Raw genomic sequence first — 18945 nt, 5'->3', positions numbered from 1 at the left:
TCTAGGTCCATCTGCTTTAGCACGGGGTTGGACTGAATGATGTCCAGGGGACCCTTCCAACCCCTACCTTTCTGTGAAACAAGACCAGGCTACTCTATTTGTATGTCTCCTGAACATTGGCAAAAAAACAAACCAGAAAACAAAGTTTTACACTGGACTTTCTCATAACAAAGTAAATGAGCTTCTCAGCAACTTCTGATTATGCTACTTTACAAATAATGGGAGGAACATCTCTTTCAGAAGAACTGAAATTTGAAGTAAAAGGAAAAATAAAAAATGGAGCAAGCTTTTAGGTTTTTAATAATTTGTTTTAGTTAACAGTAACATCAATGGCATCAAACAAGAGAGTACATTTGTCTCTATTTGTTGGCCATTTCATGTTATACTTAACCCAAGACATTGTCTGGTGCAGCTTTGGCATGACTACCAGAACAGGGTGATTCGATCATGAGGCACGCAATCCACTTCATCACCAGTAGTGCAAGCTAAAGCTTAGAAGCTAGTTATGTGACTTTAAATACCTTGTGTGTTTGAATGTATGCAAACAAATAATTTAACAGGAGATTTTTAAGAAATTATATACCATTCTTTCACCTAGACTTGATGCCTTATTGCTCCTCCAAGGTTTGAAAAGACAGGATTTTCACCAATCTACTTGCCCTTTGAATGAACTTCAGTGAAACTGCTGGCCAGCTTTCACAGAGGGCTGTGGAGGAACAGTGTGCAAAATTTACATAACAAAAATAGTGAAAGCAGAATTCTTAAAAACTCTCCTACTGCCAAGAAGTAGAGAAACTTGTTTCCTGATTTAAGTGCAATTACTGAGACTATGTGCAAATACAGACGGACTGTCTCTGATCTGTGCTGCACACTGACAGTAAATAAAGTCTACAGCTAATAGCTTTTGAAATGCTAGTAAAACTCAAAAAGTATGCCATTGAAAATTAAAAGAATTCTTATTTGCAAACTAGGAAACTGTACGTATTTCTTTTAATGTGTCACTAAAGCCATTACTCTTCTTTGTGTCTTTTACAAAATGACTTTAACCTTCAGCTAGGTGGAACACCTGTAAGTATCTCATGGTATTTAGATAAAGATGTGTATTCAGTTGTTCAGTTGACAAGAGCACGTGAGATTCAGCCTTCGCAAAGAAGATAAACAGTAACTGATTATTTTGCATCTCTGACAAAGTGAAAATTTGGTCTTTCGTAAATGAATTTTTAAAGTATTTTTAGGCCAGGCATTGTTTAGCATGGTGAGATTACAGCTGCCTGACAGTGATCTATTTTTTGTCTGATTAGAAATTAATAGGACCTTGGTATTGATTTTTTTATACTTATGCTATGAATAAAAAGATCTAATAATGCAGGGAAAGATTAAAAACGATAGAAATCATTTTAAAATGAGCAGATTTCTTTTTTCTGCGTGGTACAGGAGATAAAAGGAAAACCCAACTCTGAGCACTACTGCTTGAAATGTGTAAAGACTGAAACCTACTTTATTGTTGTTATTACAGGATAAGAAGGCTTATCTGGACATCATCCACACCTACATGGAAGTCCATGGAACTGTTCATGGGACAAGCACCATGTATATCCCCGGCTACGTCAAAAACCACGGGATACTCAGTGGGCGGGATTTGCAGTTTCTGCTGAGAGAAACCAAAGTAAGTTTGTCAAGCAAAACGAGCTATGGATAGACAGTATCTGAAGTGCATGTGTTTCACCTCCTACAAGTAAGCTCCTGATTGAAAAGCACTGCAAAAATAAATGATCAAATGTAAAGGAGCTTGTGTCCTGTGTGCTAAAAATATGTTTTTCATCATGTCCGTATTTAGTGATTTGACAGCTGTTATTAGAAGATTGGGAAGACAGCCTACAGTCACAGACACATTTAACCACCAGCTTGACAAACATGGTTAAATCCTTTTTATTTTATAAAGTGTAATATTCATCTCAAGGAGCTTGTCAGCTGAGAATGTGCTTTGCTTTACATCCCTAACGTGAAAGTTGGGTAACATCTGAAAGCTGTACAGTAGGCACGTTTGCTCTGCCCTACCAGTGACCTTAACCTAGAGGAACTCTACTCTCTCAGGGAAAAAAGATAATTAAGCACTTCATTTGCCATTCAGTTTCTTTCTCTACTTCAGTTGTGCAGAGAGAGAAAGCAAAAGACTGTGTTTTTTGTGATCTGCTTTGCCTGCAGCCCCATAGTCAAAGGAACTCAAGATAAGGGACAGTATGTATATTGAAATAAGTACACTTTGGTCCCTATAGTTGGAATACTTTGTAGGGTTTTCTGTGCCATTTTAATAATCTTTGTGGCACTTTACTACAACATTAGAACACTTCACTAGATTACATATAAATGGGATGTTTAACTTTCAGTTGTGGAAAGAAGAGTTTTGCATGTTTAAAGTTAGCAAAATGTGTGAAACTGCACCACTTTCTTCTGTTGATAGTCTCTTGCTGTGCACTTCTACAGAAGAATCTATTTAAAAAAAAAGAAAAGGAAAAAGCAAGCACCTCCCAGTCTTCCCACACAACTGCAGAGATCTCCTTTTTGAAATATTTGGGAAAATGATGGTAATTTGACATCTCTGTGTGACAGCTGTTGGCAAATTATGACTTTTTCCAGGCAACCACTGTGTGTATGTACTTGATGCATACAGACAGACGTAATGTTGCAGATTAAAAAGTCAACATTTACTTTCATCTTAGATAATACTGAGATTATACAGCTTTTGCCTGTATGGAGTATGAAATCACCGAGTTAATCACAGTACTAACGTGGGTAGTATATTGACATTGTAATAACCCCAAGCACAAACAGTGACTTTCTTCAGAAGAAAAAAAAAATGTATCTATTCACTGGAATAGTAAAATAAGCTAATGGCTTCCTATAGAATTACTGGAGCCCTTACAATTTACAAACTACAGTTCATAACAATAGTGATGTTTGACTAAGTCTTCCTCTAATTCTTTATCAGACATCTTATATGTATTACACTAAAAAGCTTGGTTTTTAATATAAATAGATAGCTTATCTAGTTGTTATTGGTTATACTTGCTGTGCTCTAAGATGCAATATAAAGATACATTCAATTTAGGACAAACTCACATGGATGCATACAAATTAGGCAGCTCAGCACAGTGCGGTTCGATGTGGTTTGTGACGCAGGAAGTAGCCAGTCTTGGTATTTGACTAGTAATACCCATATCAGATGGAAGATACTGTTTCTGTGAAGTACTCCCAAGATCAGCCAAGTTGCTTATTTTTCACAAAGTGTATCTTTGTGAAGAGCGTGGATATATGCTGCTCTGTTTTCAGAGTCCTAAAAGCATTTTAAATTGTAATGATTTCCTGTGCTTTTGTTGGGCATTGGTTATGTTTTGGGTTTTTTTTTCTTCCCAACGTTGTGGAAAATCTTCTGAGAACTTGGTGCATTTCTTACTAGATGGCACTGAGGAGCACATCAATGTGTTTCAAAACCCTATGTCAGGAAGCCAGTGTTTTTATCACATCTTTTTGATACAATCTTTCTTAATAAAGTCTGCAGGGGGTATTTTCATAAGACTTTTCTGAACTTCTATTAGCAGAATTGCAAATGACAAAGGCTGTTTTCCTTTTAAGATTATTTTATGATATAGCCAGGCTAACAAACTTTGATCTGATGATAAGCAGTTAAGAGTCCATCTGCTTCTTTTACTACTTTGATTGCATTTCCATTTGTCTGACAATAATAGTTCTGATGTTGCCATGAAATGAAATGAAATATGGCTTACTGTATCATGAATTTCAGAGATTATTCTTGTTTAATACTATTCCAATGTATCTAGTTTAACAGGAGAGGAAGTAAAACAGCAGGAAACTGAGATTGACCATCTAATTTGTTTGATTTTTTCAGTTGTAGGTGGATTTTTTTCCTTCTTTTTGCTAGCTGATTCTTAGTAGTTGATAGGTACACTGGCTGTTTTGCCTTAGCATATGGTCACCTCTCAGTGTTGATCAACAGACATACTTGCTCTAAGTCTTCTTGCTGCTTGTACATTCACAGTTTCAGATTGTGATATCCTTTAGGAGACAATGTTTTAATGTTGCTTAGCGTAAAGCACCGCTCACCTGTCTCTACAGGCCATCTGCTGCCTCTGTGGGTCAAATGTGTTTATATCAAATAGATCATGGATTGAATCGATAAAGTAAGTGCTGGTTTTCCACAGAAATCAGGCTGACTTGAATGGTACCTTTGTGCCCTGAAGAGCCTCATGTATATGTGCTCATGCATCCAGTGATGATTCAAGGACACTTTTTAATCATAATCACTTTAATTGCTAGGCAACATGACCAGAGCCCCATAATGAATTTATTTATGGGGTTTTGTCACTAGACAATCAGTGTGCTGAAAGTTTGTGAATAATCAGAGCCATAACTCCAGGATGGTAACATCTGTTGGTACAATGCTGTCTTGAACCATCTAGTCCTGCTGTTTGCTGTCTCTAAGCAACAAACTTTGTCCTTAAGCCTCCAGAGACATCCAGATTGTTATAAATGTGACTTCTAGATTTCTAAACATGTTTTAAGATACGTCTTTCATCGCTCATGATTTCAACACTGTGTTAGCAAGTTTTTATAAGGTCAGCTGACAAATTACCTAGTAAGTCAGAGCTAAATAATAATTTAACAAATCACACAGTTCTGTGTACTCAGAAACATCAATTTATGTTGCACTGCTTCATTTTGCCCGTAGACAGCAAAATACTAATAGGTTATGGCTCAGTCATGAGTCTTGATCAGAGCTTTGCACTAAGAAAATACATTTGATCTCTGCAGTAGTTGGTATAGAACACAGTTATCCTCAAAAGCATGCAGCTACCATTTCATTCTGGTGTGCGTTATAAAGTAACACGTTTCAGAGTAAGTGCGTTTTCCAAGCAGGAGGGGGCTGCTTGAGATTCATCATGGCTAGTTCAGCTGTGTAGTGCATGACAAAAACGAGACATGTCAACAGTTCCTAATGAGGAAATGTAAAGCCATTCATCACGTCAGGGGAAAATAGGGTAGTCGAGCTGGCAGCCTTCCTGCCAACTTCTGTGGCTTCTTGCCAAGTGGGCAGCTGGAGGAGTTGGACCGGACTCTCTTGGAAGAATCACTATTGAATTCTTGAGAAATACTTCTCCTTTTGAGAAAGTTTCAGATGCAACTTCTTACCTTGAGTCACTGTGAATTTTTGAGGGAATCCAAATTATTTTACAAAGCTGAACTTCCAGTTTCTGAGTCACGATTAATACAAGTAGGAACAGCATCCTGTTGAGAGAGTTTGGGGAAAACCCCCTTGCAATCTTGGATAAGCAGAAATAGGAAGACAAGCTTTTTCTTCCATGTTGCCTTTCATGAAGTAATACATTTTTTTACTTCGTCTGAAAGGCATTTAACTAGTGATTCTATTCTGAAGTTGTTTCAATCACAAATGGATTGACTTTTCCAGAAAGTATTTTATATTCATGAGAAAAATATTTCAAGATAGTTAACCTTTGCTACACTTCTCTTTCTGTAGTTCAGAAGAGAATATTTAAGTTCAGCAAGGAGGCATACAAAAGTGATGCTAAACCTACCAACCTGACAGAATGAATTAGATAAAGTGTGGTAACGTAGAGTAAAGGGGAGAAGGAGGAGGTAAACACTTGTGTTTATGGAACTATAGCATTTAGTCTGTGGAATACAGATTTTTTTCTCTTAAGTATTCAGCTAGTCAAAGTAACAGTCAGTGAAGTGAAATATTATTTTTAGATTTTGGCTATGATTTAGAAAGACTGTTCAATTAGTCATTTTATAATAGTAGTTGGATCTGGTGCCATAAACTCCACAAATAAATTGCTTGGTGTCAACTGGTGGTTTCCAAAAATAAAACAAAACAAAACAAAACACTGGTTTTTTTTTTCCATGGGAGTGATTGTGAAGCACTTCTCATGTCAGAGAATTTTCCACTTAGCTACTATATCATGAAAGGCACTGTGAGGGTGTGATGGAGCACTGGCACAGGCTTTATTTGACGATGTGGAGGATCCTTCCTTTCAGGTCTTCAAGACTCGCCTGGACACGTTCCTGTGTGACCTGATCTAGGTGAACCTACTTCTGCAGAGGGGTTGGACTAGATGATCTCTTCCAACCCCTATGATTCTATGAAAGGACTGGTGTCTTGGCTGAACTGATGCTGGGTGGCCAACTTAAAAGCCTGACATTTCAAATCAAGGGTTCAGTTCACTGCAAAGGCAGAAAAAGTTCCTGAGAAGCCTTTCTTATGAAATGTATGCCTGCTTAAGGGTTTCAACACTTGCTTTACTCAAGTTGGCCAAGTGAGGTTGCACATACAAATCCCTTTTTCCCCCTTTTTGGTTCATGCAGACCTATAGGCACAGACACACCTGGGGAGCCGACCTTGCAAACAAGGAAATGGTTGTAAAAAAACCCACACCACTGTTGCCATAATCATTTTACATCTGTATTTATTTACTGTTATCTCCTTTAGATAAACTTTTATACTGTGACCTCCACCTTGCAATTATCTGATCATGTGAGGTGTTAGTGTACAGAGCCTACTGTGCCATGTGTCCATCTAAAGCACTGTATGAAAAATAATGGTTCTGTCTTTCAAAAACCTGCTCACATACAGAAAGTGAAATGGTTTCAAGCACTAATTAACCAGGAAAGCTTAAAAGAATTCTACTCTGTATAGCAGTTCTGCTAACAAAGCGAAATCAGGGCTAAGATTTTGAACCATGTGTACTGGCAGTTTTGTTACCAGCAAGGTCAGATTTGGAGGTTGGTGTTCTAGATCTTCGTGCACAGGGTGAAAGTGCCTCTCTGTGGTGGACTCTGTTACACATCTGGTAAGAGAGTACCCTAAAAGCCATAGTCAGCACCTTTTGTAGTGGGGGCAAGAGTGTACTTTTATGTCACAAAACAGCAGAAAACACATTGTTCTAAAACTTTACCATTTTGTGGGAGAGAACTTTGTCTTCCACATAGCCTCAACTGCACTGAGGATGGATGGCTGCTTCACTGCTAACTGAAAATTGTTGCCTGTAATTTCTGTTTTATTCTTTCTTTTTCAGTTAGTGGCTTTCAGCATTTTTTGCATACTTTTAGCAAGTGCCTTGACATTGTTTTAGTCTTTCTGGAAATAAGAAGCTGCATGTAATTCACACAACTAGCAAATTCGAGCATCATGATAATGAGTTAGAAAAATGACCTGTGTTCTCTAATCCTTACTTTTTAAATCATAATGAATGTGAGTTTATTGAAGCAATTAAGATATTCCTCAGTTTTGCCCTTTACATCATACAAAAAGACTATCTCTATAACTAAGGAATGTTAATAAAGGGCAATTTCCAGGAGCAAGGACTAGATTCAGCTTGGGAATTTCAGTTGACCTGACGATTGTGTAATGGAGAGTGAGTCAAGATTTTGGAGGGGTTGAAAGAAGGAGCTGGAGGAATGTGGGCAGCTGTGGGCCAGGCTGCAACCTCAGGCCAGCAGGCAGCACACACATGCATCTTTCTAGTGATTAGACACATCCTCCTTTCTTCAAAGGTATGGTGCTGCTTAGAGGTAAGGTTGGAAAATGGATGCAAAACAGGTGGCAAGCTATTTATTATAGATTAAGTGTTGACAGTGTGCTCTGTGCTGTCAGGATATAAAACCATGTTTCTTCCCCCATGGAGCTTTCCCTTAAGTAAACAGACCAGTCAGACACAGAACTGTTGAGCAGTTCACAGCAGTAGTTTATTAAAAAAGTGAAGAATGAAGCAAACAAACCAGCATTCTCTGCATTACAGACAAACACAGGATCATAGGAGAATTGATACTTTAGGTGGTTTTAATTGCTGGTTCTCAGCTGGCTTATTGCCTGAACTAAGGAGTAGTTAAATAAATAACATCATGTGTGCAGATTGCATGAAATGGTTCCATGACCAAAATTCATTATTTCAAGATGTAACTTCTATATTTAGCCTCATTTGAGATGAAAATTGGTAAGTGTTTTTTCTCACTGAAAGATATCTTATGCCATATATAAAACCCAAATTTATATCATCTCTCTTCAGTGGAGATAATCTTCCAGATTTTTTTTGTCACTCAGTCACTGGAGTTTTCTGTAGGATTTAATCTGTGAGATAGCTGAGAAACTTTGCAAGTAGGCGACTTTCTTAACCTGAAAATTGGAAACTGAAATAACAGTATTCCTCTCTCTGCAGTGAAAATTGTATGTACTCAACTATGCTGAGAAGTGTTAACTTTCTTTTTAAAATGAGCCAACTTAGAATTTATCCGGTTGTTGCCATGGGTTGGAGAGGGCTGGTGCTGCAGTGTCCCTGCATAATACTGACTATAGGTTTATGCCTCAATGTTAAGATCATTAAGGCCCTCCTAGAAAGGGCTTTCCGTTTTGAATCTCTTTTTACTAGGATTCACTTGAATGTTGCAAAAAATTTAATGCAGAATAACGCAGAATTTGACCTCTTGGAATCTGTACATCCTGAGTACATGGTCCTAAGCACTGTGAAGATTGCTATTTTCTTCAGAAATCAGTAGTTGTATGTATACACACATGTTAATGCAGCAGTGCTGAGAAATTGCTGGTATAAATCAGAGCTTGTGATTCTCTCATTATTCAAAACCATCCAAATAAAGATGAAGAATCCTACGTTTAATTCAGGGATTCTGTTGGAACAGGAAAGGGGTCAAGATCCAAGTAAAAGGCAGACAACTGTGGGGAAAAAAATGAGTTTCTTTACATTGCAGAAAAGCATTGCCTTTACTAGAGCACCCGAAATCTCAGCTGATATAAGAATAGCTTTGTGATGCATTTTTCCTCCTTCAATTTACCTTGGAGTCTTTAAACCTCCTTAATCCTGTGCAAGCTCCTGGTAGGTAGGTACCGTGTTTTCAGCTGCTCTTTGCTGCCATCTACCGTTTTAATTAGCAGGATTAATCAGTTGGTCAGCAAATGAGCGGTTTTTTTCCCCCGAAAATAAAAGAACTGAAAGGGTCTGTTGTTGCCTCAGCTCCATGAAAAACCACCTCAACTCTGAAAAAACACCTCAGTTCATTACAGAAGATGATTGTCAAATGTGTTTTGCAGTATGTTCCGTTACTTCTTGGGTAGGAGGGGGTGAGCTGCTGAATTTCTCCCATCTTCTTCTTAACATTACTTTTTCTTGGGCTGGTGCATTCAGATTACATCATTGTTTATGTTGGCTTTCAAGTTTTGCAAAGAAAGCTCTTAGCTTTCAGTTTCTGTGAAGAACAAAAATTGAGATAGTCCTTGTTTTCTGTTTTTCAGCTGTTTGTTGGTCTGGGGTTTCCATATGAAGGGCCAGCTCCTTTAGAGGCCATTGCCAATGGATGTGCTTTTCTAAATTTAAGATTTAACCCACCAAAAAGTAGCAAAAACACAGAATTTTTCAAAGGCAAACCTACACTCCGAGAGGTAAGCTTTATTTCTTTGTTAAAAACGGTTTCTTTTTAGTAACACAATGTAAGAAAAATTGCCTAAACGTTCACAGTTCATTGCAAAGGGTGGACAGCTGTTGCTTTCTGTAGCCATTGATGGCATTATCAGTCCTTATTTTTATAAGATGATAAAAGCTTTTCATTAACATGCTCTTAAGTTTTACCTCTAGATTTGCCTAGATGTACATTTTGCTGGTTCTCATTGATAGATCATAAACTGCAGTTTTGCCTGATGTTCTGCCCAGGAGCAGATGGTGTCGTCTGATACATGGTGTGTCATTTGAAAGTGGTTTTATTTTGGTGAAGAAACAAATGTTACTGTGTACTGTGCAGGAAGTACATAGGTGTTGAAGTAAATTATTAAAATGCCAGTTGTGTACATTTGAGGATTGTATTTGAATTTTTTTCTCCAGAAGAGACTCGCTCAAGACACTGAGTCTGAGTCCTACTGAGGTAGGAGTGTTCACAGCCCACCATGTTTGTGGTTAAACACTGGAGATGCTTGGACAACAGACCCTTTAAGAGAGCAGGAAAAGCAAACCTCAAACTTTCAAAACAGGCAGTGTATTTAGACTCTAGAAGGAGAGAAATGAGGCCAAGTAAACTAGCCCTGCATCCTGGCACTGACTTTGGAATATTTTTCTTCTTCGATGTAGGTAAAATTCAGCCTACACCACTGGCAGGCATTTAGCAGTCACGTAGCTGTTTCTGGCATTAGCACTTTTGTCTGTTACCATGTCTTGTTCATAGGTATATATATGTGTGTTCTTTGCATATTTATCTGAAGGGAAAACTCTCTGGTAACACTTAGATGATGAGAACCTTACACTGCCATATCTCCCAGCTTAAATTACTCGTGGGCCATATGAATGATGTGCTGAGCAGTGCTAGGTAGTTGATAGCACACGACAGTTTGCCATTTTAAGCCATGAACATAAATTCCTTACAATTTTATGATCTAGAACTGGAATTGCCTTTCAGCTTATTATATTCTCAGCTTGTACAGGACAAGAGTCCAAACTCGACTGGTCTCACAGCTTGCTAACAAAGGAGATAGCAGTATAAGGGTGGAAAAATCAGTTTCAACTTCCTCCTTGGGCCTTTCAACTTTAAAAGCTTTTCTTCTGGATGTTGTACAACTGTTTATCTCATTTCCAATTGTGCTGAGCCTAGACACTATAACAGGTCAGGCTCAGTAAATAAGCTGGACCCAGCTAACTTTTTAGTAGCAGCTTTATTGCTTGGAATGCTGTGCTAATTCCCTCTGGCATGTGTCAGCACTAACAGAAATGCGGTGCACCTGACTTGCACAGAAAAATAATCCCTGTTGACTGCTTGAGTACAAAATAACATAATGAACATTCATCACAGATATTGCAGCGTTCACATGCTCTGCTGACCTATGCTAAGAGCAGCCTTTTCTCACAACTGCGCTTAGATCCGTTGGCCACCAAATCCATGTGCCGGTTCTTTGGGATTAAGAAAGTTCTTAAATCCTTCTCTCAGTTTTTTTCAAGCATTGAAGGAGAACAAAAAGAGCCTGTGTGGTTCTGCAGATTGATTAGCTATAGATGAATTTAAAGCTAAAAAGTCTGTGTTTAGTACTTTTTTGTAGTAAGCATTGTTGTGTTGTTCTAGGTAGAATTTTTTGGAGGGCAAGGAGTTAACTGTTTCCCCTCGACCCCCAAAGATGAGGCCCTCTGTCCAAAAACTGGAAATGCCAATTTTCATTTCAGATCAGCAGTTGGTTTATCTTGGGATGTGATTTTGCTGAGTGAAAGATAAGAAAAAAAAGAAGAAAAAATCACCTTCAAGCAGCTTGTTCTGTACCAGTGTTTCTTCTCCATTCCAGCCCCTCCTCCTTACATGAAAGAAAACATCTAGTTGAAAATGTGTCCTTTGTGTGTGTGGTTTCTTTAAATTTTCTACTTTTAGGAAGGGAAGAAAAGGACCTGGAATTAGAAATGAATTCCTAATCTGTTTATAAGAATCCTTACAGATTTCAATTATAGACAGAAGGAATATCTCCTGGATATCTAAAACATTAAGGCTCAGCTAATTAAAGCATTCCAGTATTAGGAAATAGTCTTTATGGGTTTTTTTGAGAATACAGATGCAGAATAACTGGTGCAATAAATATGTTGCTAGTTATTCTTGAAACAGCTACTAGTCCGTGGTGTTTAGTTGTTCATATTCGAGGTCAGATCTGACTTTAATATCACCATTTATCTATTTGAGATAGTACAAAGGGTGAACTTAAGTATCATTCCTGAAGCTTTGTGGAATTTAAACCCCTGTTTAATAGTCATACTTTTAAAGATACAGTAGAAGGTTTTTTACTGTTACAGAAAGTGATAGGAATGTACCTTCCTCCACTTGAAGTCCAGAAGTAAGTGCCCAAGGAACTCAGTCTGGGTGATCTAAATTTTGAAGTACATAGAGTTTTAGTGGCAGTGGAAATACTGTTGAAAGAAAGGTTAGAAGGTGTCAGCCTTGGGGAAGCATTGGCCTTTTTTGAAGAATTTAAGGTATGCCAATGGGACCTTCCCAGCAGATGCCATTTCCTATCTTGCATCTTTTGCATTGTCTGGTTTTTTTCTGTGTCACACATAAAGAGCTCTATAACAATTGTCTGGCAGTCATCTATCCTGTAGGGTTTGTAGGCCACTGTAGGCCAATGTGAAACATTCCCCTCTTCTGCAGCTTGTGTTTCCTCTCATTATGTTTGTTTGCATGTTCCTCTCACCACTGTGCAACCTGTCACAAAAATTAACCTCTAACGGCATCCTGCTAGTTCTGAAAGTAATCTCTGATATAGCTTCCCTTGGTTAGCTACTTGAGTATTTGTTGAATTTGTTTTCTGACTGAATGGTGAGGAGAATATTAGTTAACACTCTTACTTGAGGTCAAATTACTCTTGTCCTATCAGTCAGAGTTCATCCTAAATACTAGAAATGATCCTTTATCCACTACTACTTACAGAAGCTTGGAAGTGTTTGAAATCTGAAGGAAAGATGGGACGAGGCAATTGTCTGAAGGAGAGTCAGGGTGAGGATGACATGTCTTGAAGCCAGTCATGCAGGTCTAACCAGGACTGGTTGCAATTACAGGCTGTGAAAACAGGGAGGCTGTTGTGTGAAGAAGCAGGGTTGTGTTGTAAAGGGAATTTCAGTTAGCATCAAGTCTTCTGTCTTGTGGGTCATTTTGAAGCTCACAGCCCCAAAGTAGAGGTGCAGGAGTGTTACTTGTCATCTGCATTGTCTGATTTCCATTTTTCTGACTGAATTCACTCCTTATATTTAAACACAGAATCTGAAAGGTAGATCAGAAGGAATGATGCTGACTGTTAGATTCTAGGTGAATTCTTGCATTATCCTAGTGCATTTTATCCAAAAAGTCTGATGAAGAGAATATCTTGACACATTAGGGGTTTTTTTTACCAATGTAATTCCTTCCTTTCAGCTGACGTCTCAGCATCCCTATGCTGAGGTTTACATCGGGAAGCCCCACGTCTGGACTGTAGACATCAACGATCTTTCTGAAGTGGAGAAGGCCGTGAAATCAATTCTGAACCAAAAGGTGAGAAGTGTAGCCTCAACTTGTCATCAAGAGTTGAAGGTGTATTGCAGGTAGAGTGCTTCCTAATGTTAGTTTGATTGAAGCAGAGTGCTGCGCTTCGGTAGGATATTGGGAGAAAAAGGTATTGTTACTACATATCTGTGGTGTCTGATTGTTATGTAGAGCAGTCTATATTTTCTGTGCATTCAGTAAGCAAGTTTCCTTGTTGGTTCTTCGAGACTTGCAAGCTGCCCAAATACATGCTCAATTCTTTTGAGTAAATCCGTAGCCTTGACATAACTGCCATTGAAGTGCTTGTGCACTTACAGAGTGGAATTGTAATGAGGGAACTTCAAGGGAAAAAAGAAGTTTGAAGTAATTTTCAAAGGTATCCCATTGTTTTTTGTCATATATGTTTTCTTTTACACTTCAACCCTGGAACTGAAACTTAAGTTAAAACAGGAGCTCTGGAATCCCATAGGGTCTCAAGCTAAGCTTTGTATCTATTACTTTGCAGTATTCCCTGAGTTTCCTTAAAGACAGTCACTGAGCAGCTGTTATTGCTTTTAGAGAGGAGCAAAAATCAACTTAAACTGCTGATGCCTTTGTCAAGTTGTGATTTGTTAATGAGTTTATTTGCACTTACTGTTGCTGCTTAAGCTATAATATAGTATTTGGAATACAAGCTGCTACCACATAGCACACCATAAAGTTCATTTAAACAAAACAATCTCTAACTCTAACCCATTATGTTTCCACAGATCGATCCTTATTTGCCCTATGAATTTACATGCGAGGGAATGCTTCAAAGGATGAATGCATTCATTGAAAGACAGGTACCAACCTCCATGGGGGATGAGTCTTTATGTTGGAAAGGGAGCATCCTCTCCATTTTAAAGCTTTTCAGTGTTGTTGCTGTTGAAGGAGAAATAGTAGCTGTGCAGTCTTTAGTGGTCTATCAAAACAGTGAGGCAAAGTAATTTTTCAGTGTATCTGTGACTCCTTTAACTGTGGGCACACACAGGATTTTTTTGAATCATGAAGTATCATGTAAATACAGAGATACTTTTGTGGTAGAATTGCACTTAGGCTAAAGCCTCTGGATACATCTTTCAAGTATTTGGTTTCAATCAATAAAACTTTAAATGATTTAGAAGCCAGTTACTTCAAGGACATGTGGGCCCCGTGCATCATTGCTTGCTGAGAGCAGCAGAAGATACTGAGTTGGAGTAAGAACTGCAGAGATTTACATGGGAACCTGGTTTCTAGAAGCCGTATGTTTACTTGGACTTCTGCCCAAGGCCAGATCTGTTTCAGCAGCCAGCTCTACCTTTTGTTCTGGCTGCTGCAGAAGAGAGATAGGAATAATCTGTATCTCTGATATGCCAGTTAACTTGCCAGGTTTTCATTCGAAAGCGCTGGACGTGCTCCTGCACCTGTATTTCTGAAAGTGGATGATGTTAAAGACAATCATAAAGATCAACACAGCTTCAGGTCAGAAGTGGAGTTAACACAGCTCTTTCCAGTTCCCTGTCAATAAACACTTCAAGCTTTTTGCTGTGGTGTTGATAACATAGCTTGTAAAAGTATCTCTGCTGCTTTTGATTCTTCTACCTGAGTTAGCTATAATTGATAGATTTTGTCAATACAGAAGAAATAAAGCTTGGTATAAGGGAGAAAAAGAGACCATCTAGAGACAGCATCTGTGGGGCAAACCTGTTTCTCTCCTCTGGACTTCATCCAGGGGCTAGGCCCTGTACTGCATGCTTCTCAGAAGTAAACAGACCACTGCAGTTTTGTTCATTGATTTCACTTATTGTCAAAGCCATTCCTGTTTCACAGCCTCCAGGATGCTCAAGTGTCATTATTAGCTGCATGTGCTTGCCACTGTGCCTTATTACCATGTCACAGGCAGCAAAAATAAAACTTGAGACCTTATTTGGAAGACTTTGTGGTTGGAGGCAGGAAGGACAAAGAAAGCAGCACCAGCTTGGAGGAACAAAGGTGCAGGGAGTTGGTCTGATTCAGAGGTGGTGGAGTGCATTAACCATAAGAGTGTGGTCTTCAGAAGATGTTCAAATGGAACAGCATGATGCCAGATATGCCCACCTACAGGTCAACTTATGGGGCAGTGAAACTGTAGGGTTTAAAGGAGCTGTCAGGAGTTCCTCTTCTGGGGCCTTGGCTTGGGATCAAGAGGGAGGGCAATGTTCACAGAAAAGGTTTAGTGAATTCCCTGAATCTTCATCCAACAGCTGGGCTGAAGGCCTTTAGAGTCTGAAATAACAGAACTACAGTGATCTGTGGTTTCATGTTTAGCAGTGCCACCTTCAGCTGGATTAAAACAGCTTTCACTCCAAGCTACTCTCCTGCCAGTGCACTGCCTCTGCCAGGGGCCCACCATGGCTGTTAGGTGCCTGTGTGCCATCTGCTAAATCCATCCCTTGGTCCTGTTTGCTCTGTGCCTATATAAACAGTTGCATCAGCACTGTGAAGAGCCAGTGTAGGGTGGGAACCAAAGGGTGGGACTGATTAAATTGGCACTGCCTTCAAAGGAGCAGCCAAAGCAGCTGCAGCATTCCCTGCTGCAAGCTTGGGAACTGTCGGATGTGGCAGGCTGGGCTGATGGAACAGACACGCTGACTGTGAGAGATGTGGTCAAGCAGAGTGCTTGGTAACCCAGCAGAAAATGGCTTTGGCAAAGGTTAGCAAAGTGACTTGGCTCAGCAGAGCATCAGCTGAGCACCAGAGCTTGGCAAAGGGACTGGAGTGAGGACATTCACCAAGAGCAAGAAAAACCAGAAGGTGGAGGACGCCTAAGCCTGTCTCACCTTGGAAGTATGCTTATAGGTAAAACAAACAGAAATGCAATCTCTGGTGAAGTTTAACCTTCTATATTACATAACATCTTCTCTTTCTTTTACCTTTAACACATGTAGGGTTGTAGAGAAAGATAGACTGGGGTGAAGATACCAAATTTAAGTGGCTTTTGATGGTTGACAGGAATACTAGCCAGAGGCAGTGAGCTGGCACACAGGCCTGTGTGCTGGTACGTGTGAAGGTGCTGTCCTCTGAGGCATGCTTCAAGGTGACATAAGCTGAGGAAGGCTTCCCACCAAGCAATACACTGGAAATGGGAGGCTGTGCCCAGTTTTGGAGGAAGAATTTTCAACTAAGAGGTGTTAAAAGCTGAAGCTCCCAGCAAATGGTGAAGCCTCAGAAGTGATGCACTGTATTTGAACAACTTTGTCTTCTATCTACAGTAGCTGTGACTCCAATCTGATGTTACAAAATTATGTTGTATATATTTCATGGTGATCCTGCTCTGTCAGGGGGATTGGTCTAGATGATCTTTCAATGTCTCTTCCAACCCTTAAGATTCTGTGATTCCATGTTTCAGTATTACAGTGTATATCCTACAGTATCAGAGTGGATTTTGAACCTGTCTAGTTTTCCTCTTGCATCTAGTATTTTAAATAGTGGTTTATAAAAGGACAAGGCAAACAGGGCGCTTAAGTCCAAATAACAAAATGACCTTTTTGAAACAACTTCATTAAAAAGTACCTGCAGTCATCTAATGTTAACCTGATTTTTAAGATGCTTGTTAAAATTCTGCCAAAAATGTGCTCTAAAATTACTCATAGTGTTCAAATATAGCTTAGAGCTGCATCAGGGAAAGTCCAGAATGGATATTGGGGAAAAAGTTCTTCACTGGGAGGGTGGTCAAGAGCTGGAACAAACTCCCCAGTGAAGGGGTTGTGACTCCAGGCTTGTCTGTTGGGACACCAAATACATGGTTTTAGGTTGCCTTCTGTGGGGTCAGGAGTTGGACTCTATGATCTTCATGAGTCCCTTCCATCTTGTGATCTTCTGTTGCTCATGACTGTGTAATATTAAATTTATGGTTTTGGAGTACCAAAACATCCTCCTTAAGCAGAGGAAATCTAAACAGAGAAAAAAAACCCCACCAAACTGATACTGAGAACTAGTGAATGTCTTGGGGCCGTAGCTTCACTCAAATTTCTAATGCAGCCTTTCTAGCTTTGGGTCACAGAGTGGGACCTGTTCATACAGGTATTAGTTGTGTCAGGAGAAAGCAAACCGTGGTGGACCAGGCCCAGAGTTTTTTGTTCAGCTTTTGATGAGTGTTGCCAAATATTAAAATAATAGCTGAGTATCACTGACTGTTATCTAAAACCAGTTGAATACAATGTTCTCTTTGTTTTTTCTCATTTTAAATCTCAACACCATAAGCCCTTGTCTGAGTTTTCACTGGCAGGTGTGTTTAGCTGTCGTTTCTTCCTTCTCTTTCCGCTGTGGTGCCACTTGACTGCATGCATTATTTATAGCCCTTTTTTCTCTGTTGGGAGAGCACTATTACTAGCAGTTCAACCAAGAATAGCAAACAAACTCTTTTGAGTCCTGATTGCTTTATAGAAGTCTTCATTCTTTCATGAGTTCACCTCCATAGCACTGTGAGTCCCCGATTCTTTCCACGTGGCTCTTCCACATTGGCCACCTGAGACATTTCTCTCCTACAGGGTTAACTGGACTTTGGAATTCTTCTCCTACCACAACTTCTTAGAGTCATAGAATCATAGAATGGTAGGGGTTGGAAGGGACCTTTAGAGATCATCTAGTCCAACCCCCCTGCAGAAGCAGGTTCACCTAGATCAGGTCACACAGGAACACGTCCAGGTGTGTCTTGAAGCCCTCCAAGGAAGGAGCCTCCACACTCTCCCTGGGCAGCCTGTGCCAGGGCTCCCTCATCCTCACAGTGAAATAGCTATTTCTTATGTTTAAGTGGAACTTTTTGTGTCCCAGCTTCATCCCATTACCCCTTGTCCTGTTGCTAGCTACTATAGAAAAAAGAGATGTTCCAACCTCCTGACACCCACCCTTTAGATATTTATAAATGTTAATAAGATCTCCCCTCAGTCTCCTCTTCTCCAGACTAAACAGCCCCAGTTCCCGCAGCCTTTCCTCATAAGGAAGATGCTCCAGTCCCCTGATCATCTTGGTGGCCCTGTGCTGGACTCTCTCCAGAAGTTCTTGAGCTGGGAATCCCAGAACTGGACACAGGACTCCAGATGATGCCTCACCAGGGCAGAGTAGAGGGGGAGCAGAACCTCCCTTGACCTGCTGGCCACACTCTTCTTGATGCATCCCAGGCTGCCATTGGCCTTCTTGGCCACGAGGGCACATTGCTGGCTCATGGTTAGTTTATTATCAATCAGGACTCCCAGGTCTCTCTCTGCAGAGCTGCTCTCCAGCAGTTTGACCCTTAAGAAAATAGTTCTGCTAGTACACAGTTAGTGAAACAGGAGTCACTGAGAAAGCCAAAATGGGTTGGAGGTGTGGAAGTAAAGAGTCTAGTTGGAGTTGCCTACAAGAAATTTAAAAGGTAAAGGTAGGGAAGAAGCTTCTTGGGGAAGAATGATACTGTGTCATTTGAAGTAGCAATCAAAGGTCATCATTCCCTCATGCTAAGAAAAAAATAGTTCTTTTTAAATGTACTTAAATTACTGATTTCAATACAACCAAAAGGAGCTGCAAAATGAGTGTCTGGGTGATAATAATCACCTGTTTTACTAATGGGGAAAATTGCTGTTCAGGGACTGGATGCATCATAATAAAATCTGGTCTGTCATTGCAGGATTTCTGTCATGGGCAGGTGATGTGGCCTCCATTAAGTGCCCTTCAGGTAAAAATTGCTGAACCTGGAAAATCCTGTAAACAAATTTGTCAGGAAAGCCAGCTCATCTGTGAGCCTTCCTTCTTCCAGCATCTTAACAAGGACAAAGCTCTGCTTAGGTGAGTACTTAAAAGCACAAACATATTATTCAGTCGCTTTTTATCGCAGTGGTTTTTGCCACA

At 39.7% G+C, this 18945-nt stretch overlaps 1 protein-coding gene across 3 annotated transcripts in view; it reads left to right on the top strand.

The window, feature by feature from the left end:
* The window catches only part of MGAT5 (alpha-1,6-mannosylglycoprotein 6-beta-N-acetylglucosaminyltransferase), a 128649-nt gene that overhangs the window by 100910 nt on the left and 8794 nt on the right, over positions 1-18945 (top strand). For all 3 annotated transcript variants that reach the window (XM_062004643.1, XM_062004645.1, XM_062004644.1), the window contains 5 exons: positions 1517-1666; positions 9341-9487; positions 12973-13089; positions 13830-13904; positions 18725-18882. In XM_062004643.1, coding sequence (XP_061860627.1) covers positions 1517-1666; positions 9341-9487; positions 12973-13089; positions 13830-13904; positions 18725-18882 — 647 coding nt within the window. The remainder of the gene's footprint in view (positions 1-1516; positions 1667-9340; positions 9488-12972; positions 13090-13829; positions 13905-18724; positions 18883-18945) is intronic.

The sequence above is a fragment of the Colius striatus genome, chromosome 11 (genome assembly GCF_028858725.1).
Source record: "Colius striatus isolate bColStr4 chromosome 11, bColStr4.1.hap1, whole genome shotgun sequence".
NCBI classification, from domain to species: domain Eukaryota; kingdom Metazoa; phylum Chordata; class Aves; order Coliiformes; family Coliidae; genus Colius; species Colius striatus.
Note: the sequence above shows the minus strand (reverse complement) of the source record. Positions and strands in the feature narration are given on the sequence as shown.